This window comes from Stegostoma tigrinum, chromosome 4 (genome assembly GCF_030684315.1).
Source record: "Stegostoma tigrinum isolate sSteTig4 chromosome 4, sSteTig4.hap1, whole genome shotgun sequence".
NCBI lineage: Eukaryota > Metazoa > Chordata > Chondrichthyes > Orectolobiformes > Stegostomatidae > Stegostoma > Stegostoma tigrinum.
The window spans coordinates 97,131,068-97,152,844 of record NC_081357.1 but is presented as its reverse complement, the minus strand read 5'-3'; the positions used below and the strand labels follow the sequence as shown (position 1 = coordinate 97,152,844).

The 21,777-nt window shown below is 40.5% G+C and overlaps 1 protein-coding gene across 2 annotated transcripts in view; it reads left to right on the top strand.

Annotated features, from left to right (window-relative positions):
• The first annotated feature begins 262 nt into the window (after positions 1 to 262).
• The window catches only part of egln1a (egl-9 family hypoxia-inducible factor 1a), a 79,644-nt gene continuing 58,129 nt past the window's right edge, over positions 263 to 21,777 (top strand). Inside the window, exon 1 of one of the 2 annotated variants that reach the window (XM_048531253.2) lies at positions 263 to 1,467. In XM_048531253.2, coding sequence (XP_048387210.1) covers positions 748 to 1,467 — 720 coding nt within the window. In that variant the 5' untranslated portion in view covers positions 263 to 747. The remainder of the gene's footprint in view (positions 1,468 to 21,777) is intronic. The other variant, XM_048531252.2, reaches the window with a different exon arrangement.

The window sequence follows — 21,777 nt, the reverse complement described above, 5'->3', positions numbered from 1 at the left end:
ATAAAGGGGTGCTAGAAGAGAGTGAACAAGATGCACCGCCGGAACTCGGATTTCCAAAAAAAATGGAAGGAGCCGGCGAGATCAGGATAAAACGATGTCCACTGAATAAACAAGCAGCCAGGGTACTGCGGTGATTGCGATCCAGCTGCCGCGGCAGTGCATGTCGAAGTGGAATGCAAGGTTTCGATTTGGGGTATTTAACGAAGTGACGAAAACCAGTGGCTCCGCCTGTCCTATACTGGAGGCGAACCGAGCAAGACATAGAAAGAGGGAGGAATTGAAAGTGAGGACGTAACATAAGATGGACATGTTTCAGCTGATGATGGATCAGTGTGAGAAAGCCCGCAAAGAGTTTCTGGTGCAAGCATTAGACACTAAAACAGGAGCAGGAGACGGGAGGGGGAGAAATCAAATTCGATACCTTTCACGCATACGCCCACCTGCTGGAAATCTCGCTAACGCGAAGAGTGCGCGAGACCTCAGCGGTTAGCATTTGAATCCTGCTCGCGGGCGGAGGTGGTTCGTCGTGCACGCGCAAGCGCGGGCAAGGTGGGGGGGGGCGGAGGGAAGAAAGTCAGTTTCATTACTGTTGGAGGACATTTGCTCTTCTTTCCATCATCCCTTTTCGATCCTCGTCTTAATTCCCCCCCCCCTTCCTCTCCCTCCATCCATTGCTATTGAATTTACCTAGGTTTACCCCCCTACTTCTCCTTTTCCCCCCACCCCACCCCCTTCCCCGTCCCGGACATGGCTAGCGAGAGTAGTCCGACGCATGAATCTCCGCCACTGCCGCCGACCGTAGAGCAGGATCAGAGCTGTGGCCTATGCGGCAAAATGGAGAAATTATTGCTCTGCGGGGGCTGCAAAAGATCGTTCTACTGCAGCAAAGAGCACCAGAAAATGGACTGGAAAAAACACAAGCAGGTCTGTAAAGAGGCGGCGAGACGACAGGGCGACGACACGCGAAATGCTTCGGCGAACAGTAACCACCATCCGCCGCTGCCGAAGCCCCTGTCACCAGCTTCGGTCAACGGACAGCCGGCGGAGAAGAATGAAGAGGCGACAACGGCTTCCCATCTGGTACCCGGGGCTGGCATCAGTAGCCGGAGTCACCGGGGCCAGCACGGATTGAGCGGCGGCAGCTCCCAGAAACTGGTGCAGGAGTACATCGTGCCATGTATGAGCAAGCACGGCATCTGCGTGGTGGACAACTTCCTGGGAGAGGAGATGGGCGACAGTGTGCTGAGGGAGGTAAAGGAACTGCGCCGGAGCGGCCGGTTCACCGATGGCCAGGTGGTCAATCAGAGAGGGGACTCATCGAGAGACATCCGGGGTGACCAGATCACCTGGATGGATGGGAAGGAGTCCGGTTGTACGCAGATTGGGCTCTTAATGAACAGCATGGACGATCTGATCAGGCACTGCAACGGGAAACTCGGCAGTTATAATATTAACGGCAGGACGAAAGTGAGTACGCCAAAGTTCGGGTTTATGGTCTAATTTTATCCTTTATATTCAATGAAACTTGTAGCATGACTCTTGTATCCCGCAGTAATATCGCCAATACTGTCGCCATTCATTTTTTCCCTGTCTTTCACTTTTTCTTTTAAAAATAATTTATTAATTAATTACGAATGCCCTTGACATATGGCGTTTCTGCAGTTTAGCCAAATTAATGTTTCTACCGTGAGGCTAGCCATTCTTGATATTTTGTATTCGCGATATACAGGTGTTAGTTTTCTTAAACGCTTACCTCCTTTAGGAACTTTGATTTGTACAACTCGACCTCCCAGTGTAAAGTATATTTAAATTCAGAGTTTGCTGCCCGCATATTATAGGAGTTGGTTGTAGAACATAAGTTGTAATCTTCTACCCTGGTTGCAATCTGACATTCAGTTGTTGACATCAATGCCACCTGGCACCCTGAGGTGAATCTCTGACCTCATCCTCTCCATTGTTTGAATGCCAACTTGCACCACTTTCACATTGCTCAGTTTAATTTCTGCCTCTTCCATCTACTTTTGAAATTCATTCACACATTGTCCCTTCACAATTATAGAACATTACAGCACAGTACAGGCCCTTCGGCCCTCGATGTTGTGCTGACCTGTCATACCGATCTGAAGCCCACCTAACCTACAACTCCCCCTGAGGTTGGAGTGGTCTTGTGGCCACTTTCAGAGAGCTATGGATATGAACCCCAAGATCCCTCTGTACATCTATGCTGTTCCAGGGTTCTGCTGTTTCCTAAATATATGATCTCCCAAAATGCAGCACCTCACACTTACCTGAATTAAACTCCATCTGCCAATTTTCCCTGCTATATCTGCTACTGATCTATATCTCACTGTAACAATTTATTAACTAATTTACGTATTTGATGCTTTGGAGCCAATCTTAAAATTTAAGAACCATGGAACTAGCCATTCTTGGTATAATCTATGCAAGATGTTTGTTTTTATGTGCCAGCCTCTGTCATTGTTACAACACCCCTTCAAGTGTGAGGTATGCTTAAATTCAGGAATCATTGCACAAATACTTTAGAAGTTGGTTGTACAACAGAACTTCTAATTCTTTTTCAAATGGATTTCATCACTGTTAGTTATTATCTTCTACAACTCAGTTTTGGAGAGACAATGGCTCAGTGGTGTTAATGTTTGGCTATTAAACCAGGGAGCCAGGAAACGTTCTGGGGACCTGTTTGAATCCTGCCATGACATTTTGAAGGGATTTGAATTAAACTAAAGCTGAAATTGAGTCTAATGAGGATTGTGTAACTGTTATCTATTGTTGGAAAAACCTATCTGGTTCACTGCCCTTTTTGGGAAGGAAACTGCCCTCATTGTCTGACCTACATGTAACTTTGACCCACTGCAATGTAGTTGACTCACAACTGCCCTTTGGGCAACTAGGGATGGCCAGTAAATGCTGGCTTAGCCAAGAATACAATTAAATGACTTAAGAAAAATAATTACTCCTTTGGAAGACTTCACATTCTCCATCTTCCATAAGCTTCAATTAATCCAAAACTGATTCTAATACTGCACAGGCTTTGCTCAGCCTTTGTCGCAATGGCTCCATTTTGTGACAGCATTGCATTTTGATCCCTTCATTCCCTTGTTGTTCTGATGTAAATGTTCTTCTCCAACTCTGATTTTTGCTTAGTTCAGTGGTTATCGTCATCTTTCTCGGCCTCCATCTATGGGATGAAGAGGTCAGGTGATATTAGGTTGAAAAATAATGCTTCAAGCCTCATTCTTTTTAAATGATTCATAATTCTGTGGGAGTTGCAGAGAGATAGAAAGAGTGCCACTTTAGCTCGAGAAACAAACCAGTTGGAAGCGTGAGGATTGTTAAGAGGAATGATACCTAGCAATGTTGTAAAATGTCTAAATGTGCTTGAATCTTATTGGAACACTTGTTTCCACAGTTTGGTATCCTGAGAATGAACACTTGTGACTGGCATTGTAGATAGTGTTCCTTACTTAGGGATTGACTGAAAAAACAATATCTGTCGTGCACAAAAAAGTGTATACTTTCTGGCTTAAACCTACAGTGCTAATCTACAGAATGCCTTATCCAAAAAGTATGTGCAATTTATGTAGAAATTATTTGGTTTTTAATATTTTTATAATCAGTTGTTAATATCTTTTTTCAAAGAACTCTGAGTTATATTCAGTAAAGCCGTTCAGTACAAAATGTACTTTTGCAGTATCTGTGGTAGTTGATAAGCATAAATAATTCAGTTGTCCACCATGCGTTGACCTGGTCATGTAGATTCTTTTGTGCATTCCATTGTACACTGAATGTAGTGCTGAGATAAGAGAATAAATGTTATATTCTTCATTTCAACCAGCTTGTAAACTCTTACGGATGGATAGTTGACATCTGCTAATGTTAACACATGGTGCAGAATTGGAAACACATTTTAACTTGGCTAAGTTTGTACAATATTCAGGTACTCAACTGTTTACTGACTTGCTGTAAATAAAAGCAAAATGCAGTGGATGCTGGAAATATGAAATTTAAAAAAAAATGCAACTCCAGCTCTGGCAGCTTCTGGGGAGAGAGAAACAGACAACAATTTGACTCTGTTATGACTCTGTCACTTCTGTACTGAAATGTATTTTAAGTGGAGGACAGGAGAGATTAAATAATAGTGTCATTATGCAAAGCCAAAGAAGTTTTAGTATTCGAATAAGTAAACAAATAAAAAATGTAGTTGGAGAGGTGTGAATGGCAGATCATGATCAGCTACCTTTTGAGAGAAAATAAGGGAAAGTAATCCAAGCTAGCAAATGAAAGCAAGTAAATTGCTGTTTAGCCTGGAATTGTTTTGAGGCCTTAGACCTGAAGAAAGAACAGGTGTTGCATCTGCTGCATTTGCTTGGAAAGGTACAGTTGGAAAGGGCCTTTGAGGGTGATTGAAGAATTTGTTCTTGAAAAGAGTTTAATGGAGAGTTTTGAGTAACCATTTGAAGAAATTTAACAAACTGTGACACTATTCCAATGGCATTGTACATTCTAAAATTCTGGTCAAATTACAGCAATGTTATATTACTAGACATTGTTTTAAATGTGTTCTTATTTAGAGTTTAGTTCCATAATGCAATGCTGTTCATAGAATTCATTCCTAGCAATTTTATCCATGACATAATATTCAAAAATATTTAACTTAAAAGTCTAATTTTTGTAATGCATATACTTTCATGACCAAGTTTGTAGACTTACATTTATTGCCAGTTATGTAATGCAACAGATCAATATTTTTCAGTCCAGTATTTGAGGTGCCTCATTATATTTGCCATTTCAGACTATAATGTGCATTTACACAGCATGTAAAACATTTTCTGGGGCTTTACATTGCATTCCAAAGATGCTGGAAACTATGGCAGGTGGACCTTTGTGACCTTTTCCTATTGAGTCTTTGTGCCAGCTGCCCAGAGAATTGGACCCACAGAACCTGCTTGTGGACCTTGGAATATGCTGGTCTGTAACTCTACCATGGATAGATCCATCTTTTACTGCTCCAAGAAGGTAAAACTTGATGAGCTGAGCAAATTTTTGATAACTTTTTTAGTAATTGTTATAAAAAAGCCAATGTTTGTGTTTAGGTTGTTTTGCAGAGTAGCTCAAATCTGTTCCATTTTTCCACTGTAAATTTTGATTAGAAAAATAGGTTAATTTAAAACAACCTGTTCAGAAATGATATACAACTCTAGAGTAGTTTGGACTTGAGCGCAGACTTCCCAGTCCCACGAAAGGAATGCTACTACTTCATGACAGGAGCTCTTTTTTTTATTGAACTGTACAGTTTTTAAAAAAAACTTTATTATTTAACCAGTTTTTCTAATCATTCTGTTCAGAGATGTTGTTGCACCCCTCTAGAGCAAGTGGGACTTGTAACTGAGTCTCTTGGTTCAGGGATAGAGATGCTATGTATGTGTCACAACTGGGCCAACATTTTGTGTTTAGAGACCCCAGAAAAAATGAATTTAAGCTGTGCAAGATCAGTACCATTAAAAAGTATTTTGGATGATAAAAGGAGCCACTTTATCCAATACACTTTTTACTTGCAGTGAATTCATGCTTCTGCCTTTGGCATTTGCTGCTTTGTCAATTGCAAAAAGATTCAGACCTGGACTAAGAACAGTCAGACAGATAAGCCCCACATTGTAACAACCACAGCTGTCCACATAAAGGCAATTAATCTGGATTTGATAATAAATGTCATGTTGTGGTAGCCAGCAATATTTGTTTGCAGTTATTCCACATAGCTAGGGGCAGAAAGAGAATGAAAATTCCTAACACTTGACAAGTGCGAATCAGTGTTGAATCCTGTCAATTACAAGAACAGAAAATTGCTTCAGCCTTTGCACCTGGTAATGTACATACACCCCAATCTGCATATTTTCGACAAAAACACTAGTATCTATCTATAGTAGGTTAGCCAACTTCGTATGTTGCATTTCTATTTATCAGCAATTTGTCTCAACTGTATATTCGTACTTCCTTTTTTTTTAAAATCCCTGAGTCCACTGAAAGGATTAGGGTCAAAATGAAAGTAATTCATTGCAGTATGTCAAGAATTTAGAAATTCTTGGACAGTTCATCGAATTAGGAGACAAATTTGTAACCGTAATTGCTAATTTACAAAAGAACTTTCATTTTTGGAGCATCTTTGTTTACACTACCTACTGACAGTGAAGTGGACCAGAAAGTTGGTACCCACTCAATTTGCTAATGTCATTATTGTATGCCCACTGCTTCTGACCATTGAATGCTTGTACCCAATCACTTCCTCCTGCTTTGGGCCCCATCCCAAATCTCTTGCTGCCTTTTTCACTTGCTGTCGCCTTGCTCTTGACTTTTTCTTGCTGACTGTTTCACTCTCACGCGCTGCAGTGAGGCCTTGAAAGGAGTGGTGAACGTAAGAACTAGGAGCAGGAGTAGGCCATCTGGTCCCTCAAGCGTGCCCCGCCATTTGATAAGATCGTGGCTGATCTTTGAGACTCGGCTCCACTTACCCACCCACTTACCATTACCCTTAATTCCTTTACTGTTCAAAAATGTGACGAATGTAGTTAAGTCCTGGGCGCAGAGCAAGTTGAAGGTTGATGAGAAGAAACTGGCAAGATAGCAGGTGGTGGGATAATGGCAGGAATCAGGAAGGTATTTTCTTTGCAGCCATGTGTGGAAGGATCAGTAGCAGTGATGTAACAGTTAGTTTGACTGCATGTAAGGGTGCCCCTTTCAGTTGCAGTATCAGAAAGCCTATTCCATTTAATGAGTCAAGGAATTACTTTTGGGATTATGATTATCATAATTTTGCTACCATGTTTGCACACATCGTGAACTGAAAGATCCCACAAGCAGCATGTGATACATGACCAGGTCATAACCATGCTTATTTAATGACGTTGATCAATGGAAAATGCTGCCCAGGGCTCCAAACAACCACTTGGCTATTGGCTTTTTTTTTGCAGATCATCACTTGTATCTGCCTGAGCATGACAGATGGAACTCAATTTACATTCCATTCAAAAGCTGATCTACCTGAATGCAATAGATTCCTCATTGTTCTAAGTGCCCAATTGTGAACATGGCTTAAATCCTCCGATGTCCAGAGAAGCAAACTATAGGCTGAAGTCTGAGTTGTATATCAGTACCTGCAAAGGCCCTGGTGCATGCACATGTCTTGTAATTTGAAGCTCGTGAAAGTTAAGTTTCCCCTTGAGGGACTATATTAGTATCGTGGAAGTCCACGTACATAACTTCCATAGGCCCTCTCCTGTCGACTATTGTCAAAAGAAGTTGATCGTTTCTATAAAGTATAATCTACTCTCAATGCAACTTCCTGAGTCGTTCATTCACTCACTCTCTTTAGTTGTGAATTCTAGTAATTTCCTGAGTGATATGAGGCAAACTGGTCTAAATTTTCAAAGAAAGGAAAGGGGTAGTAGTGTGACTACTACTTCAGGATAACAATGACATTCTTTCCTTTTCTTTAAAGACTATCAGCAAGACAAGTATAATTCATTGAAGATAAAATAATTTCTCAAATAGGTACAGTTTACAGTCCACATAATTGGGAAGAGAAGTGGAGGAAGAAGAAGGAGGAGTGAATCGGCAGCCTCTTTTGACCCTCCCTAGTTGTCTGCAATAAAAGTTTAAGTTCTCTTTAGCATGCACTTATATCTTCCACAGTAGCAGAAAACAAGCCAAATTTTCTTGGCTTTTTAAAAGAAAAATGACATACTAAGCTTAAGCAAAAATAATAAATACATGATGTCAAGCATAAGGTCTTCAAGAGTTGCACACAAGCTCCAAATTAAAAGGGATTGTGACCAGTACAAAAGGAAGATAAAAATAATGTACGTTTCAGAGATTTTTTTTTGGCTACCCTTGAAGTGTGCAGGCGACCCAAGACCATAGTTGGTTTGCTAGTTTCTGGGACCATTGGCAGTATTGCAGTTTGCTTTTGAAATTCTTTGTTACCTAGTATTTTGTTCCAGTCATTATTACCACTGGCTATTCTTGAGAGGCAGCAAAAGAGCATGCTTGTCCCATCCTGTTTTCAGTTCTTCAGTCAAAAATCAGTTAGAAAAAAGCATCTTGATAGATGACTTTCCATATTAAGCAAAGGTTCACCTGCACATCTGCCAATGTGGTATACTGCATCCACTGCACCCAGTGTGGCCTCCTCTACATTGGGGAAACCAAGCGGAGGCTTGGGGACCGCTTTGCAGAACACCTCCGCTCGGTTCGCAATAAACAACTGCACCTCCCAGTCGCAAACCGTTTCCCCTCCCCCTCCCATTCTTTAGATGACATGTCCATCATGGGCCTCCTGCAGTGCCACAATGATGCCACCCAAAGGTTGCAGGAACAGCAAACTTGTATTCCGCTTGGGAACCCTGCAGCCCAATGGTATCAATGTGGACTTTACCAGCTTCAAAATCTCCCCTCCCCCCACCGCATCCCAAAACCGGCCCAGTTCACCCTCTTCCCCCCACTGCACCACACAACCAGCCCAGCTCTTCCTCTCCACCCACTGCATCCCAAAACCAGCCCAACCTGTCTCTGCCTCCCTAACCTGTTCTTCCTCTCACCCATCCCTTCCTCCCACCCCAAGCTGCACCTCCATCTCCTACCTACTAACCTCATCCCACCTCCTTGACCTGCCCGTCTTCCCTGGACTGACCTATCCCCTCCCTACCTCCCCACCTATACTCTCCTCTCCACCTATCTTCTTTTCTCTCCATCTTCGGTCCACCTCCCCCTCTCTCCCTATTTATTCCAGAACCCTTACCCCATCCCCCTTTCTGATGAAGGGTCTAGGCCCGAAACGTCAGCTTTTGTGCTCCTGAGATGCTGCTGGGCCTGCTGTGTTCATCCAGCCTCACATTTTATTGTCTTGGATTCTCCAGCATCTGCAGTTCCCATTATCACTGTACAAACTGTATATTCTATTTATAGGCAAAGTTCTGAAAATGTATAAATTAGATGATATTTACACTCCTGCCAGAAGGTGAATCAGTGGTTTCATTGCCTTTGTCCAATCCATTGATTTTATGAAACGACTTATCAGTGTGATCAAGTGATCAACCAGGGCAATTTTAAGCTTGGTTTTGGTGCCTTTTAATTCCAATTCAACCAATGATAAAATTAAAATTTAGTCCATATTTTGCATCCTGTGACAGCATAGCAGATGATCATGAGGAATTTCAACTGCTGATATTAATTGGTCCTTAAGATTTGTAAAAGAATAAGAAAATTTGAGGTCTTAAATGTATACAGGATTCCTTTCTAACCTAATAGCACAAAGTTTTCTGCTTTTTAAACTACTATTAAGAATGTCCAATTCTGTTATTGTTCTAGGGAGCTGAGTGCTAAATTGTCAAACAACTTCAGATGTCTACAAATGGCGATTTGGGAGCCTTGACTGCTGCTCCTTTAGGACTTGTTCCAGGCTATGATATTTAAAAGATTGCATATTGAGTTAGAAAAGAAACCAGTATATATTATAAAATATAGTTCCTTAGGATGTTAAAATCTACCAGGATTATTGTTGCTTCTCTAAATTCCCTAATTTGTGGCTTATCTAGTTCAGTTGTTCTCCTCTTGTTAGCCTTTTGTGATTAAGGCATGAGATCCTCTAATCCCTCTGCCTTGCTGCTTTGTTCAGTCATTCACTATTTTAGTAATAACTAGCACCTCTCTTCTTCCTACCAAATTTCCATTTTCCGAATGGCTAGAGAGAACGAAGAGTTGAAAGAAAATAGTATGAGAAGAAGATTGTGCTGGAGAATTTAATGGTGTTCAAAGTTGATAAATCTCCAGGAAATAATGACCTATGTTCTAGAGTGTCGTTGGAGGTAGTTACACAGTTGTTGCTTTAATGGTTTATTTCGGAAAATTCTACAGGTTCTGGAATGATTCATGCAATTGTTAGGAGGTAGCAGATGTCATCCCACTATTTAAAGGAGCGAGAGAGAAAACTGGTATTACAGAGCTGTTATCCTCATCAGTAGTGAGGAGAATGCCAGAAATCGTGTTTGACAAACTTGGAGTTTTTTTTGAAGATCTTAGTAACAAAATTGATAAAGGAAAGTTAATGAACATGGCATACTTAAATTTTCAGGTTTTTGATAAAATCTCCTACAGGCGACTGGTTAGAAAAATTAAGCACGGGTAAGGGGTAATGTACTGGAATGGATTAATGATTGACTGACTGATGGACAGAAAACTGAGTAGGAATGAATTATTCATTCTTGTGTTGGCAGACTAGTTGGGTACCACAACGGTCAGGACTTGGAGTGGCCCCAACTTTCTGCTGGATATCTATCAATGATTTGGAGTGAGGACCAAATTTAATAGTTCCAAATTTGTAGATGATATAAAGCTAAGTTTCAATATATGTTGAGGTGCCAACGTTGGAATGACTTTAGGAAGATTTGGACAGGCTTCTTGCATTTTCAAGAACATGGCAGATGGAATTGAATGTGGAAAAAATGAGATGTTATCCACTTCAGTAAGAGAAATAGATGTGCAAATTATTCTTTAAATGGTAAAAGGTTGTACATGGACAATATGTCCTGTGTGATTTTTTTTTAAGTTAGTGACAGCTAATGTGTGTTAAGCTTTTAGGAAAGCTGATGGAATGTTAGACTTTGTTGCAAGAGAATTCAAGTTTCAGTTGTACAGGAGCTTGGTTAGATCATACCTGCAGTGCTGTGTCCAGTTTTGGTCATCTTATCTCAGGAAATCTATTCAGTTAGGTTCTGTACAGTAACTTATGAAGAAACAAACATTGGAGTGTGACTCTATCCAGCAAACAAACCCAAGGCATTTCTTATTTGACTGTTTTTGTTCTTGTATCCCTTGCAGCCTCTTAAAATTTTCGGAAGCCGTACCTAATGCAATGACTTCCAGTTCCCTCCTTAGTGATGTGATTACTCAATATTAGCATATACTGTGTTGGTCGGTGTTAGGTCATTCCTCACTATTAAAAATTAATTCATACTTCCACACTTCTCAAAGGCTGAGAGCTCACTTTACTGAAAATAAAAGAAGGAATGATGGTCATAGTGATAGGTTTTAGTTTAACATGAAACCTACCACTCATGAAAAATACTGTGGTATTTTTAGAGATTGAGTTTGTAGAACAAATACTTGCAATTAAATTATAAACATGTGATTTGGAGCTTAGACCAAGAGAGAACTTTTGAGCAAGGTTGAGGTTGTCGAATATGCTACCAGAATTGGTGAGTAGGGACGTTAACCATGTCAACTTTAGGGGGGGATAAAATACTATTCTGAATAGGTATCTGAAGGAATGAAAAATGAAATAACGTGAATCATGCAGATATGTGGCATTACAGCAAGTAGCTATATGGAGAGTAGAAAGCAAGATGAACTGAGTAAAACCACTGGCCAATGTTGTAATTTGTTTAATGTTACTAATTCTTGTTTTGTGGTTCAGCTGTATTAGATCATGAGTGAAAAGGCTTAAAGTGACTGCTTGATTCAAAAGAATCCTATTTACAGAGTGGTGGCATTTCCTTTTAAAAGATCAAAGGTACTGAGATAAATGAGAATTTGTACCATTTTTGATCCAGTTTTCAAACTGAGTGTATATTCAATGTAGATTTGTTTCAGATCTGTATTTTATCCCAGTTTCTCATCCATCACAGAGGTGATTTCAGATAAAGTCTTCAGAAAGAGGTTTAAAGAAATTCAGTTCACTCATGTTTATACCCGGACTGGGAACTGCCGAATGCTATTTACTGTTGAATGTGGACGCAGTTGTGCTCCATCTACAGTATTCGGAAAAGCAGACTAGTTATTTTAGCTTTTCTTTTCACCAAGCATGCAATTTATCAATTAGAAGCTATTGGTCATGTCATGAGAGTAACACAGACACATTTGCACTTGTTGATCTTGTTGCTTTGGGTATCGCCAACAAATGATGATGATCTAGAATGAACCAGAGATTATATTATCAGCAACTTGTCATTGATACAGGGAAAATTCAACTGTTGATAATACCATCAAACAAGATTGGAAGGATTCTGTGATAAATGCAGTGATGCTGACTTGATCAGCCTTGTTTGGGAATGAGCAGAGTGGAAGACTGTGTACTCTGAAACATCAAAGAAGACTTGATGCTTTCTCGTGTTTACATCTTGGGACGTGCTAATTTTATCCTAAGATTTTTGTTATGAGACCAGGTATGTTGGTAAAATTATGATAATAAAACATTTGAGGCCCTAGGGACCTGATCTAGATCATGTTCTTAATGGATTCAAGTAAAAGAAATATGAAAAGCCAAAGCGATTTCTTCTTAATTTCTTTACCCGGCAAGCCAGTGGGTCCCTGCCAGTTTTTAAAAAAAACTGATGTAATCGGTATAGAGCTGGATGAACACAGCAGGCCAAGCAGCATCAGAGTAGCAGGAAAGCCGATGTTTCGGGTCAAGACCCTTCAGCTTTCCTGCTCCTCTGCTGCTTGGCCTGCTGTGTTCATCCAGCTCTACGCCATGTTATTTCAGATTCTCCAGCATCAGTAGTTCCTACTATCTCTAATTTAGTCGGTGGGTTAGGCAGTGAAAACAGAAGCAGAGGTGGTATTTTAATCTGAAATAAACTGAATGATGGGTTTCCCAGTCTCAGTATGGATTTCTTGCATTTTTTTTTCTGTTCCTGTTGTAACTATACTGCATTCATTTGTGGTTCTGCCCATTGTTCCTGTCACCTAAAGCACAAATGCAACTTTTAGGTTCCTCACTCTTAACTGATCTGATTGGTTATCAGAGCACTGCAAGTTTTACTATGTTTTTTGAAAAAACCTTTGTTTGTCACATGAAGCACTTGCACCAAAGTGAAATGCAAATTTGGCACTTCTGCGTTGTGTAAGCGTATTTAATGTAGCTGCAGCCTTAAAATAGCTAATTGGATAAGAAATTGTTTTAATTGAAAATCATTTTTTTAGAAATCTCAAGAAAATTTCTACTAGCACTGTTTTTAGGGGAAAAATTGTTTTGAAAACATGTCTAAGTACTATTTAAAAAATTGGTAATAATGGTTCAGGTTGATTATTTCTTAGTCCATTTTAGGATTGTCTTGTAATTTAATGGGTTTTTGTGTTTAACTGTCATTTTTTTTACACCACAAAACTCTTGCACCAGTGAAGAAAGTGTCATTTCAATTTTTTTTGAAGATTCCGCAGCTGAGGCAAGGGGAAAATGTCGAGAGAGGAAAAGATACAATCCATGTTAGCTCAAGTAATATGAATGGTGCAAATGGAGTATAACACTGAATTAATTAGAATTATCTTTTATTTTGACTTTTATGGTTAATTCACAGGGTCAAGATTGTCACTTATCTTTGCAGAACCTTAAATTGTAACTGGTGTATCCGATAAATTGGTTATTTTTGCTGTGTCATTCTGTCCCTGAATGGCAAATCTGTACTTTACAAGTTATCATTAAATTCAGACTTTGCATAATAGAACAACAATGTGTGACAAATCCAAAAAAATTGAAATGTTTTGCAAAATGTGTTAAGTTGGTAAAGCACATTGTTCTAATTTTTTTGATGCTAATCTACAAACATCTTAGCATTTTTTAAAATAGCATTAACAAAAGATTGTCTTTAGTGAAGAACAGCTTGGTTACTCTGTGTGGACAGTTTAACAGTTAATGGGGTTAGTGTTGAAGCTGGCTGGTACCGTTGAGAAATTTTGTTTAACGTGGTGAACCACATGTTCTTTTCAGTTCCAGCTTAACACATTGCTTGTCAGTTGCAGAATATATCAAGGTGGAGGTAGGGATAAATACATTTAAGTATGTTTCCTTCAAAAGATTAATGAAGAGCAAAATGGAATGTTATGGCAGTGGAGGGTAGTGTAGTTGGTGGACTGATTATTTTCTGCAGTGAAGAAGGCATGGCTAGATGGCTCTGTTGACTGCTTGATGTTGCAGTTTAGTATGTCTGCTCAAGCCAGGAGAGGATCTCTTAGAGGGGCAGGATCCAGTCAGCGTAATCCACATGGATACCGATGACACAGGCAGGACAAAAGGCGGCTCTGCATGTTTTGTATGAGGATCTAGACATCAAATTAAGAAGCAAAACCTTTAAAAGGACATAATCTAGTGTTTATTACTCAAGCTACATAAAAGTTGGCATAGAGCAAATCAGATTAGAGAGATGAATGCATGGCTCCAAGACTTGTGTGGGCAAAGTGGGTTCCAGTTATGGGACACTGGCAACTAAGGAAAGTGTCTATTGTATCATTGGGATGGCTTCGACCTGACCCATGCTGAGGATGGTGAACCACATAGGAGGGAACTAGAGAAGATTTCAAACTAAATCATGGGGGCAAGTGATTAAATTTGGAAAGATTTGGTAATTGAATGGTAGACAGAAAGCAAAAGAGAAGGGTATTCATAATGTAAGATAAGCAGAGTATGATGTGAAGTGATAGACAGAACAAATCTAAGAGTAAATCAGTATAAGGTTAGAAGATAAAAAGAATAAAAGTAAAAGCTATATGTGAACACAGTGTTCAAGGTAATGGATGAACTGATAGCACAAATAGAAACAAATAGTTTAAAATAAAACAAAAGAGCTGGGGTGCTAGAAATCTGCAACAAAAACAAATTGTTGGATAACCTTGTGGGTCTGGCTGCATCTGTGGAAAGAAAACAGTTAACTTTTTGGCCCCAGTGACCCTTCTTCAGAACTGGTTAGTTGCTAGGACAAGGTGGTAAATATGCTTTTTGGGGTGGTGAGGAGCTATGAGTGAGCTAAGTGTATTGTAGGTGGAGACTGGGCCTAGAGAGATAAAGACAGGTAAACAAAAAATGGACAATACGAGAAAAACTGATCCTGGGGACACTTATTAGGTGAAGATGGGTCATCTGTAAAAACAGCCCACGTCTTGATGGGGTCTGGAGTGGTGAGGGTGGAAAAAGGACATGGAAGGAGGTGTTCAGACTCTTAAAATTATTGACGCTGATATTGAGTCTTGAAGGCTGCAGGGTCTCCAAGTGGAAAATGAGGTGCTGTTCATTACTTCCACTGTCACTTGCTGGAATATTGCAGCAGGCCTGAGACATATGTTTGCCAGGGAATATGGTGGTGCGTTGAAGTAGCAGGCAACCAGAAACTCTCATTTTTGCAAACCAGAACAAAGGTGCTCTGTAAAGCAGTTGTCCAGCCTGTGTTTTGTCTCCCCAATGTGGAAGAGATCACGTTGTGAGCAACAATGGCACAAATAAATAGTCTCCTAGCCATTGCAAAGACACGGTTGTGTATAACATGATTGGTACCTGAATAATGAAAGTAACGGGACATTTTGGGAAGGATAAGAAGCTAGAAGAATGTCGATAGGTCGTTCTCTTATCTCGTTATGATATTGGCATTAGAGTTTTAACCCCAGTTTGGGAAATCTGCATGTAGAAACAATTTGGGTAGTAATGATTCAGGTGGGACATGAAGAAATAATGGGGTCTTGTCAAAAAGACATGAATAAAATCTTGAGGTTTTAATTTCCTTGTCTGGAAAAATTAGGTGGACAAAGGTAACCCAAATGAGGGGTTCATAAAATGTTTTGATAGTTGCTGAGGATTGCATCTTCTGGAACTAGCTAAAGAGCAGATTATACTAAAGCTGGGGATGGTACCTGTGGTTAACAGTGACTGTATGTGATTTGAAATTTACATTTACATTACATTTGTTTGAAATGCACTCCCTCCCCCACTCTCAGGTCGCCACCCTGCAGTGACCTGTCCAGTTGGAACTCACCACCCGAGGCTCTTTATAAAGCAAACCCAGGGATGGGTCTGCAGAACTGCCTGCCCTGAGCTGGGAGTAGCCAATATACACCATAATAGTGACACTTATCCTCAGATAAGGAGGCCAAAAGTGCACACAATACTCCAGATGGGACTTCTCAAGGTTCTGACAATTGCTGCACAAATCCTCTCACCACAAAGTGTGATTTTTCCATTTGCCGCCTTCACTGCCTGCTGCAAGCTTACTTCCAGCAATCGGTATAAAGGTTCTGCAGACCCATCCCTGGGTTTGCTTTATAAAGAGCTCGGGTGGTGAGATCCAACTGGACAGGCCACTGCAGGGTAGCAACCTGCAATTCAGCTTCTGCCGCATCCACCTCTATCACCAAGTCCTCGTATTCTTCAGGACCTGTTGTTGAGCTTTTGATGGGCAGATGTGCTTATCCATAAAATGGTGATGGAGGCATATCTGTTGAAACAACTGCTTTTGTGGAGGATTCCTGCCAACAGGTGGTCAATGTGCTGTTTTTGTAGTCTACTCCCAGTTTTAACCATCTGTAGTACAGCTCCTACCTTTTCTGAGGGTAGCTCCTGGAATCCATGGAGAGCCATAACCAAAGTTCCTTATGTATTCCTACCATATTTCTGTCTAGCCTGTGTGCATTTTGACCCCTTTCCTGCTCTTCCTGTTTTGATTCAACCTTGCCACCCAAATTTCGAAGTCAGGTTAAGTCTTGTCTGACGATGTTGGCCCATCAATAGCTCCGTGGGGCTGCACCTGTCATCATGTGTCATTGTCTTCTAGTTGAAGAGGAAACATGCATGCTTCATTTCAAAACTGTCTGCTTTCTCGTGCTACTTTTGAGTACCTGGACTACCTGCTCAGCCAGACCATTTGAGAATGGAGGTAGGGTGCCATGAGGATATGCCTTACACTGTTTGTCTTTTAAATATGTGAAATTCCCTGTTGGTAATTGGGGTCTCATTGTCTATTACAAGAACCTAGGGTATGCCATGCATACTGAAAGATTCGTGGAGATTTTCTGTGGCGTTGGAGGAGGTGGTAGAGGCAATTTGGTATATGTTGATCCAGTTTGAATGGGCATCCATAAAGATTAAGAATGTACAGCCCTGCAAAATCTACATGTACTTATGCTTGGGGTCTGCCTGGCACTTAACATAAGTGCAGTGAGCCTGTTAGTCATCTTTGATTGCTGGCAAGTTTTGTGCTGATTCTTTCAGGTTTTTCAATCTCCTTGTCTATGCCAACCAACCAACCCCATAGCTGTTTGTGAGCATTTTAATTTCAAAAAATTCCTTGCACGAGGGCCATAGTGCCATTCTTGGAGTATTGGTTGCCGGCCTGGATGCAGAATAACCATCTATGCTCCTCCATAAGTTAATGCCATCTCCTTGCTCAACTGCTAATATTTTGTGATAGAGGGTTTTTGACTCTTTCATAAGATGATATGATGTAGCTTCACTAGCGTAGGCTTTTTTTGGGTCTAAGCCTAGATTTGCTTGACAAGTACAGGTAGAATGTCCATGAAGTTCAGATTCATGATTTCATCCATCTTTGAGGTGAAGGTAGGCTTGTGGGTAGTGACAGGCATCTCGGGCATCCATGGTGGCGATTTGATGTTCCAAGGTACATTCGTAAGCACCTGACATCAGTGCCCAGTGTTGGATCTGTGGGAACTCTGATTTAGTTTAGTAAGCAATTCCCTATGGGCCTTGTAGGATTTATCACAGTCATACTGAATGACAGAGCAGAATTAAATGGCTGAATAGCTTACTTCTAACACTTTCTATATTTTTGTTTATTCAAAATGGTACATATGACATCCTCTTACTGGAATATGGCATGAGTGAGATCTGATACTCAAATTCAATTATGCAACTTTTAATTATTGCCATATATGTTCTTTAATTTAAATCCTTGATTAATTCAAGTTGTCTAATAAAGATGATCTGAATTATCAGGAATGGACTATGTACATGTGATGACTTCACAGTAGGAGGTAGCATATTTTAACATCAAGTTGTTCCTGTACTACACATCAACTTTCCTGTCATGACTGTCGCTTTGCTTTGCTCTAAAATCACCGTAAGTATACATAATGTTCCGTTCATTGATCATCTCTGGCTATGCGCTCTAAGTCACTTTCTCTTTTGATGTAAAAAGATCAGGACTGAATTATTAAGTATCCTGCCACTTTGTTCACATTTAAATGTAAAATAGCATAGATTTAAATCAGGTTGTTCGCCACTTCTGGGAAATGTTTTTCAATGTGAACGGAGACCTTTTTCAAATGTTTAGTTATTAGTGTCGATCCACAATAAAACCTTTATTAAGACAGGTTGATTTTTTATTTTCTCCTTTTTATTTTAATTAGGCCAATCAAACTCCATGATTTTCATATTACAGTGCAATCACTCCAGCCATCTTATGCTACTCAAGAGCTTTAAATTACAAATATCCTGCCCTTGTCTCTGAAAGAGTCATCCAGCTGGTTACTCCATTCGACTTCATCTACTTGCTTTTCAAAATTAGTCTGAATTAAAGTGCAATGAGCAGTATGGAACTGAGTGTTTGCCTGCAAGATTAGTTATTATATTTGTTTATTTCTCATTCAAACTGGATGCATGCTTTGATCTGAACTGATCAGTATTTCAATTTGGATACTAATTTGAATAACAACAAATAAATAAAATTGAATACATGAACCTGGGACACTGACAGTGATAGTAAGCTGACAATTTACTTCACTGTGAGGCAAAAAGATGCAGAACATTGATTTTAACCAGGAGAACTTTTAAAATGTCAAAGTGCTGTTGACTCCACAAAACATTCCCAAGGATTTGAGTCCACTTTGTTTGTGTTACTATTTAAAAAACTCTGATTTCTTAGATGCTGACGAGCAGAAGAAATCTAGTGACATTGTTAAGTAATCTTTTTGTCATTTGTTCTGTGAAAATTCTGATGTGCCAAATCAAATGTTGTAGTTAAAGTGGTTTCGTGCATATCCTCTTAAAAAGTTTCCAGCCCGCCTCAACTCTGGATATATTTCAAATCGTTTTTTATTTGCTACTGTTATAGCAATGGCCTTGCCTCAATTTCCTGTTCAAGTGTAGAAACCACTTTCTAATCCCTTCTTGGGTTCTCTCTCTCAAAACTTAGATTTGAATCATCTGGTGTGTGATATGTTTTAAGAGCTGACCAGTGATGATTCAATTTCTTCTTTTTGACCTGTGTGGCTCAGCCCCACTCATGACAACTGAGTACAGTTGCAAAGTTTCTTGTTGCCTTCTTATACGTATCCAGTGAATATTAATTCTTAAGTGTTTTTGTAGGTTATTTGATTTGCAGGGCAAGTTGTCTGGTGTAAGTTCCATCTGTACGAGCTAGATGTGTTTGGAGTCATGCCTATCACATAAGATGATGGTTGTGGTTCTTGGAGGTCAGTTATCTCAGCCTGGAACATCTTTGCAGGAGTTCCACCTGGTAGTACCCTAGGCCTAACCATCTTCAGCTATTTCATCAATGACCTTCTCTCCTTCATAAGGTCAAAAGTGGGGATGTCACTGATGATTGCATATTCGCAATTCTCAGATACGGAAGCAGTCTGTGTCCAGGTTCAGCAAATCATGGGCAATATCTAGATTTGGGTTGGCAAGTGATAAGAAACTTGTGCTTCAAGTACCCGGCAGTGACCATCTCCACTAACCCAACCCATTGCTGTTGGACATTCACTGGCACCAACATCGCTGAATCATGCACTATCAGCTTTCTGGGGTTTACTATTAACCCGAATTTCAATTGGAATTGCCGTGTAAGTTAGTGTGGCTGCAGGAGCAGGATAGAAGCCTGGAGTCTTCCAGTGGAAAAGTTGCCTTCTGACTCATCAGACCTATCTGCCTTCTCCAACACAGATTTGAGGCTGATTTCTTGGATGAAAGGGTGGACTCGTCAAGAATGGCTGGACAAGTTAAACCTTAACTTATTAACATTATAGAATAATGAGGGGTGATCTTATTGAAACTTGAGATTCTGTCAGGGCTTGAAAGAGTAGATGTTGAGAAGATATTTTCATTAGGGGAGAATTCTTGAGCAATGGGAAATAGTTACAGAATAATGGGACTCTCATTTGAAATTGAAATGTGAAGGAATTTCTTCTCCAAGAGCGTAGTGAATGTCTGATCCGTTCTTCCCCAGAAAGCTGTGAAAGCTAGATCACTGAAAATATTTAAAGAGGTAGATTTTTGAAATATTGGGAAGTTGATAGTTATGCTGAGTTAGCAGAAAAGGAGAGTTAAGGCCCAGGGCAGATCAACCATGATCTTATTGAGTGGTGGGGTATTATAGACAATTAGTGCTGGAGTAGGCTATTTGGCCCTTCGAGCCAGCACCACCATCCATTATGATCATGGCTGATCATCCACAATCAGTATCCTGTTCCTGCCTTATCCCCATAACCCTTGATTCCACTATCTTTAAGAGCTCTATCCATCTCTTTCTTGAAAGTATCCAGAGAGTTGGCCTCCACTGCCTTCTGGGGCAGAGCATTCCATATATCCACCACTCTCTGGGTAAAGATGTTTTTCCTCAACTCTGTTCTAAATGGCCTACCCCTTTATTTTTAAACTGTGTCCTCTGGTTCTGGACTCACCCATCAGCGGAAATATGCTTCCTGCCTCCACAGTGTCCAATCTCTTAATAATCTTATGTCTCAATCAGATCCCCTCTCATCCTTCTAAACTCAAGTGTATGCAAGCCCAATCGCTCCAATCTTTCAACATATGATAGTCCTGCCATTCTGGAAATTGGCCTCGTGAACCTGCGCTGCACTCCCTCAATAGCAAGAATGTCCTTCCTCAAATTTGGAGACCAAAACTGCACACAATACTCCAGGTGCAGTCTCACCAGGGCCCTGTGCAGCTGCAGAAGGACCTCTTTACTCCTGTACTCAATTCCTCTTGTTATGAAGGCCAGCATGACATTAACATTCTTTACTGCCTGCTGTAGCTGCATGCTTGCTTTCATTGACTGATGTACAAGAACACCTAGATCTCATTGTGCTTCCCCTTTACCTAACTTGACTCCATTGAGATAGTAATCTGCCTTCCTGTTCTTGCCACCAAAGTGTATAACCACACATTTATCCACTTTAAACTGCATCTGCCATGCATCCATCCACTCACCTTGCCTGTCCAAGTCACCCTGTATTCGCATAACATCCTCCTTACATTTCACACTGCCACCCAGCTTTGTGTCATCAGCAAATTTGCTAATATTACTTTTACTGCCTTCGTCTATATCATTAATGTATATCGTAAACCACTGCGGTCCCAGCACCAAACCTTGTGGTACCCCACTGGTCACCACCTGCTATTCCGAAAGGGACCCGTTTATCACTACTCTTTGCTTCCTGTCAGCCAGCCAATTTTTCAATCCAAGTCAGTATTTTGCCCCCAATGCCATGTGCCCTAATTTTGCTCACCAATCTCCTATGTGGGATTTTATCAAAGGCTTTCTGGAAGTCCAGGTACACTACATCCACTGGTTCTCCCTTGTCCATTTTCATAGATACATCCTCAAAAAATTCCAGAAGATTAGTCAAGCATGATTTCCCCTTCGTAAATCCATGCTGACTCTGACCTATCCTGTTACAGCTATCCAAATGAGTTGTAATTTCATCTTTTATAATTGACTCCAGCATCTTTCCCACCACTGACGTCAGGCTAACCGGTCTATAATTTCCTGTTTTCTCTCTCCCTCCTTTCTTGAAAAGTGGGACAACATTAGCCACCCTCCAATCCGCAGGAACTGATCCTGAATCTATAGAACATTTGGTAATCATTTTCCAAGGTGTCCACGATTTCTAGAGCCACCTCCTTAAGTACCCTGGGATGCAGACCATCAGGTCCCGGGGACTTATCTGCCTTCAGACCTAACAGTCTAACCAACATCATTTCCT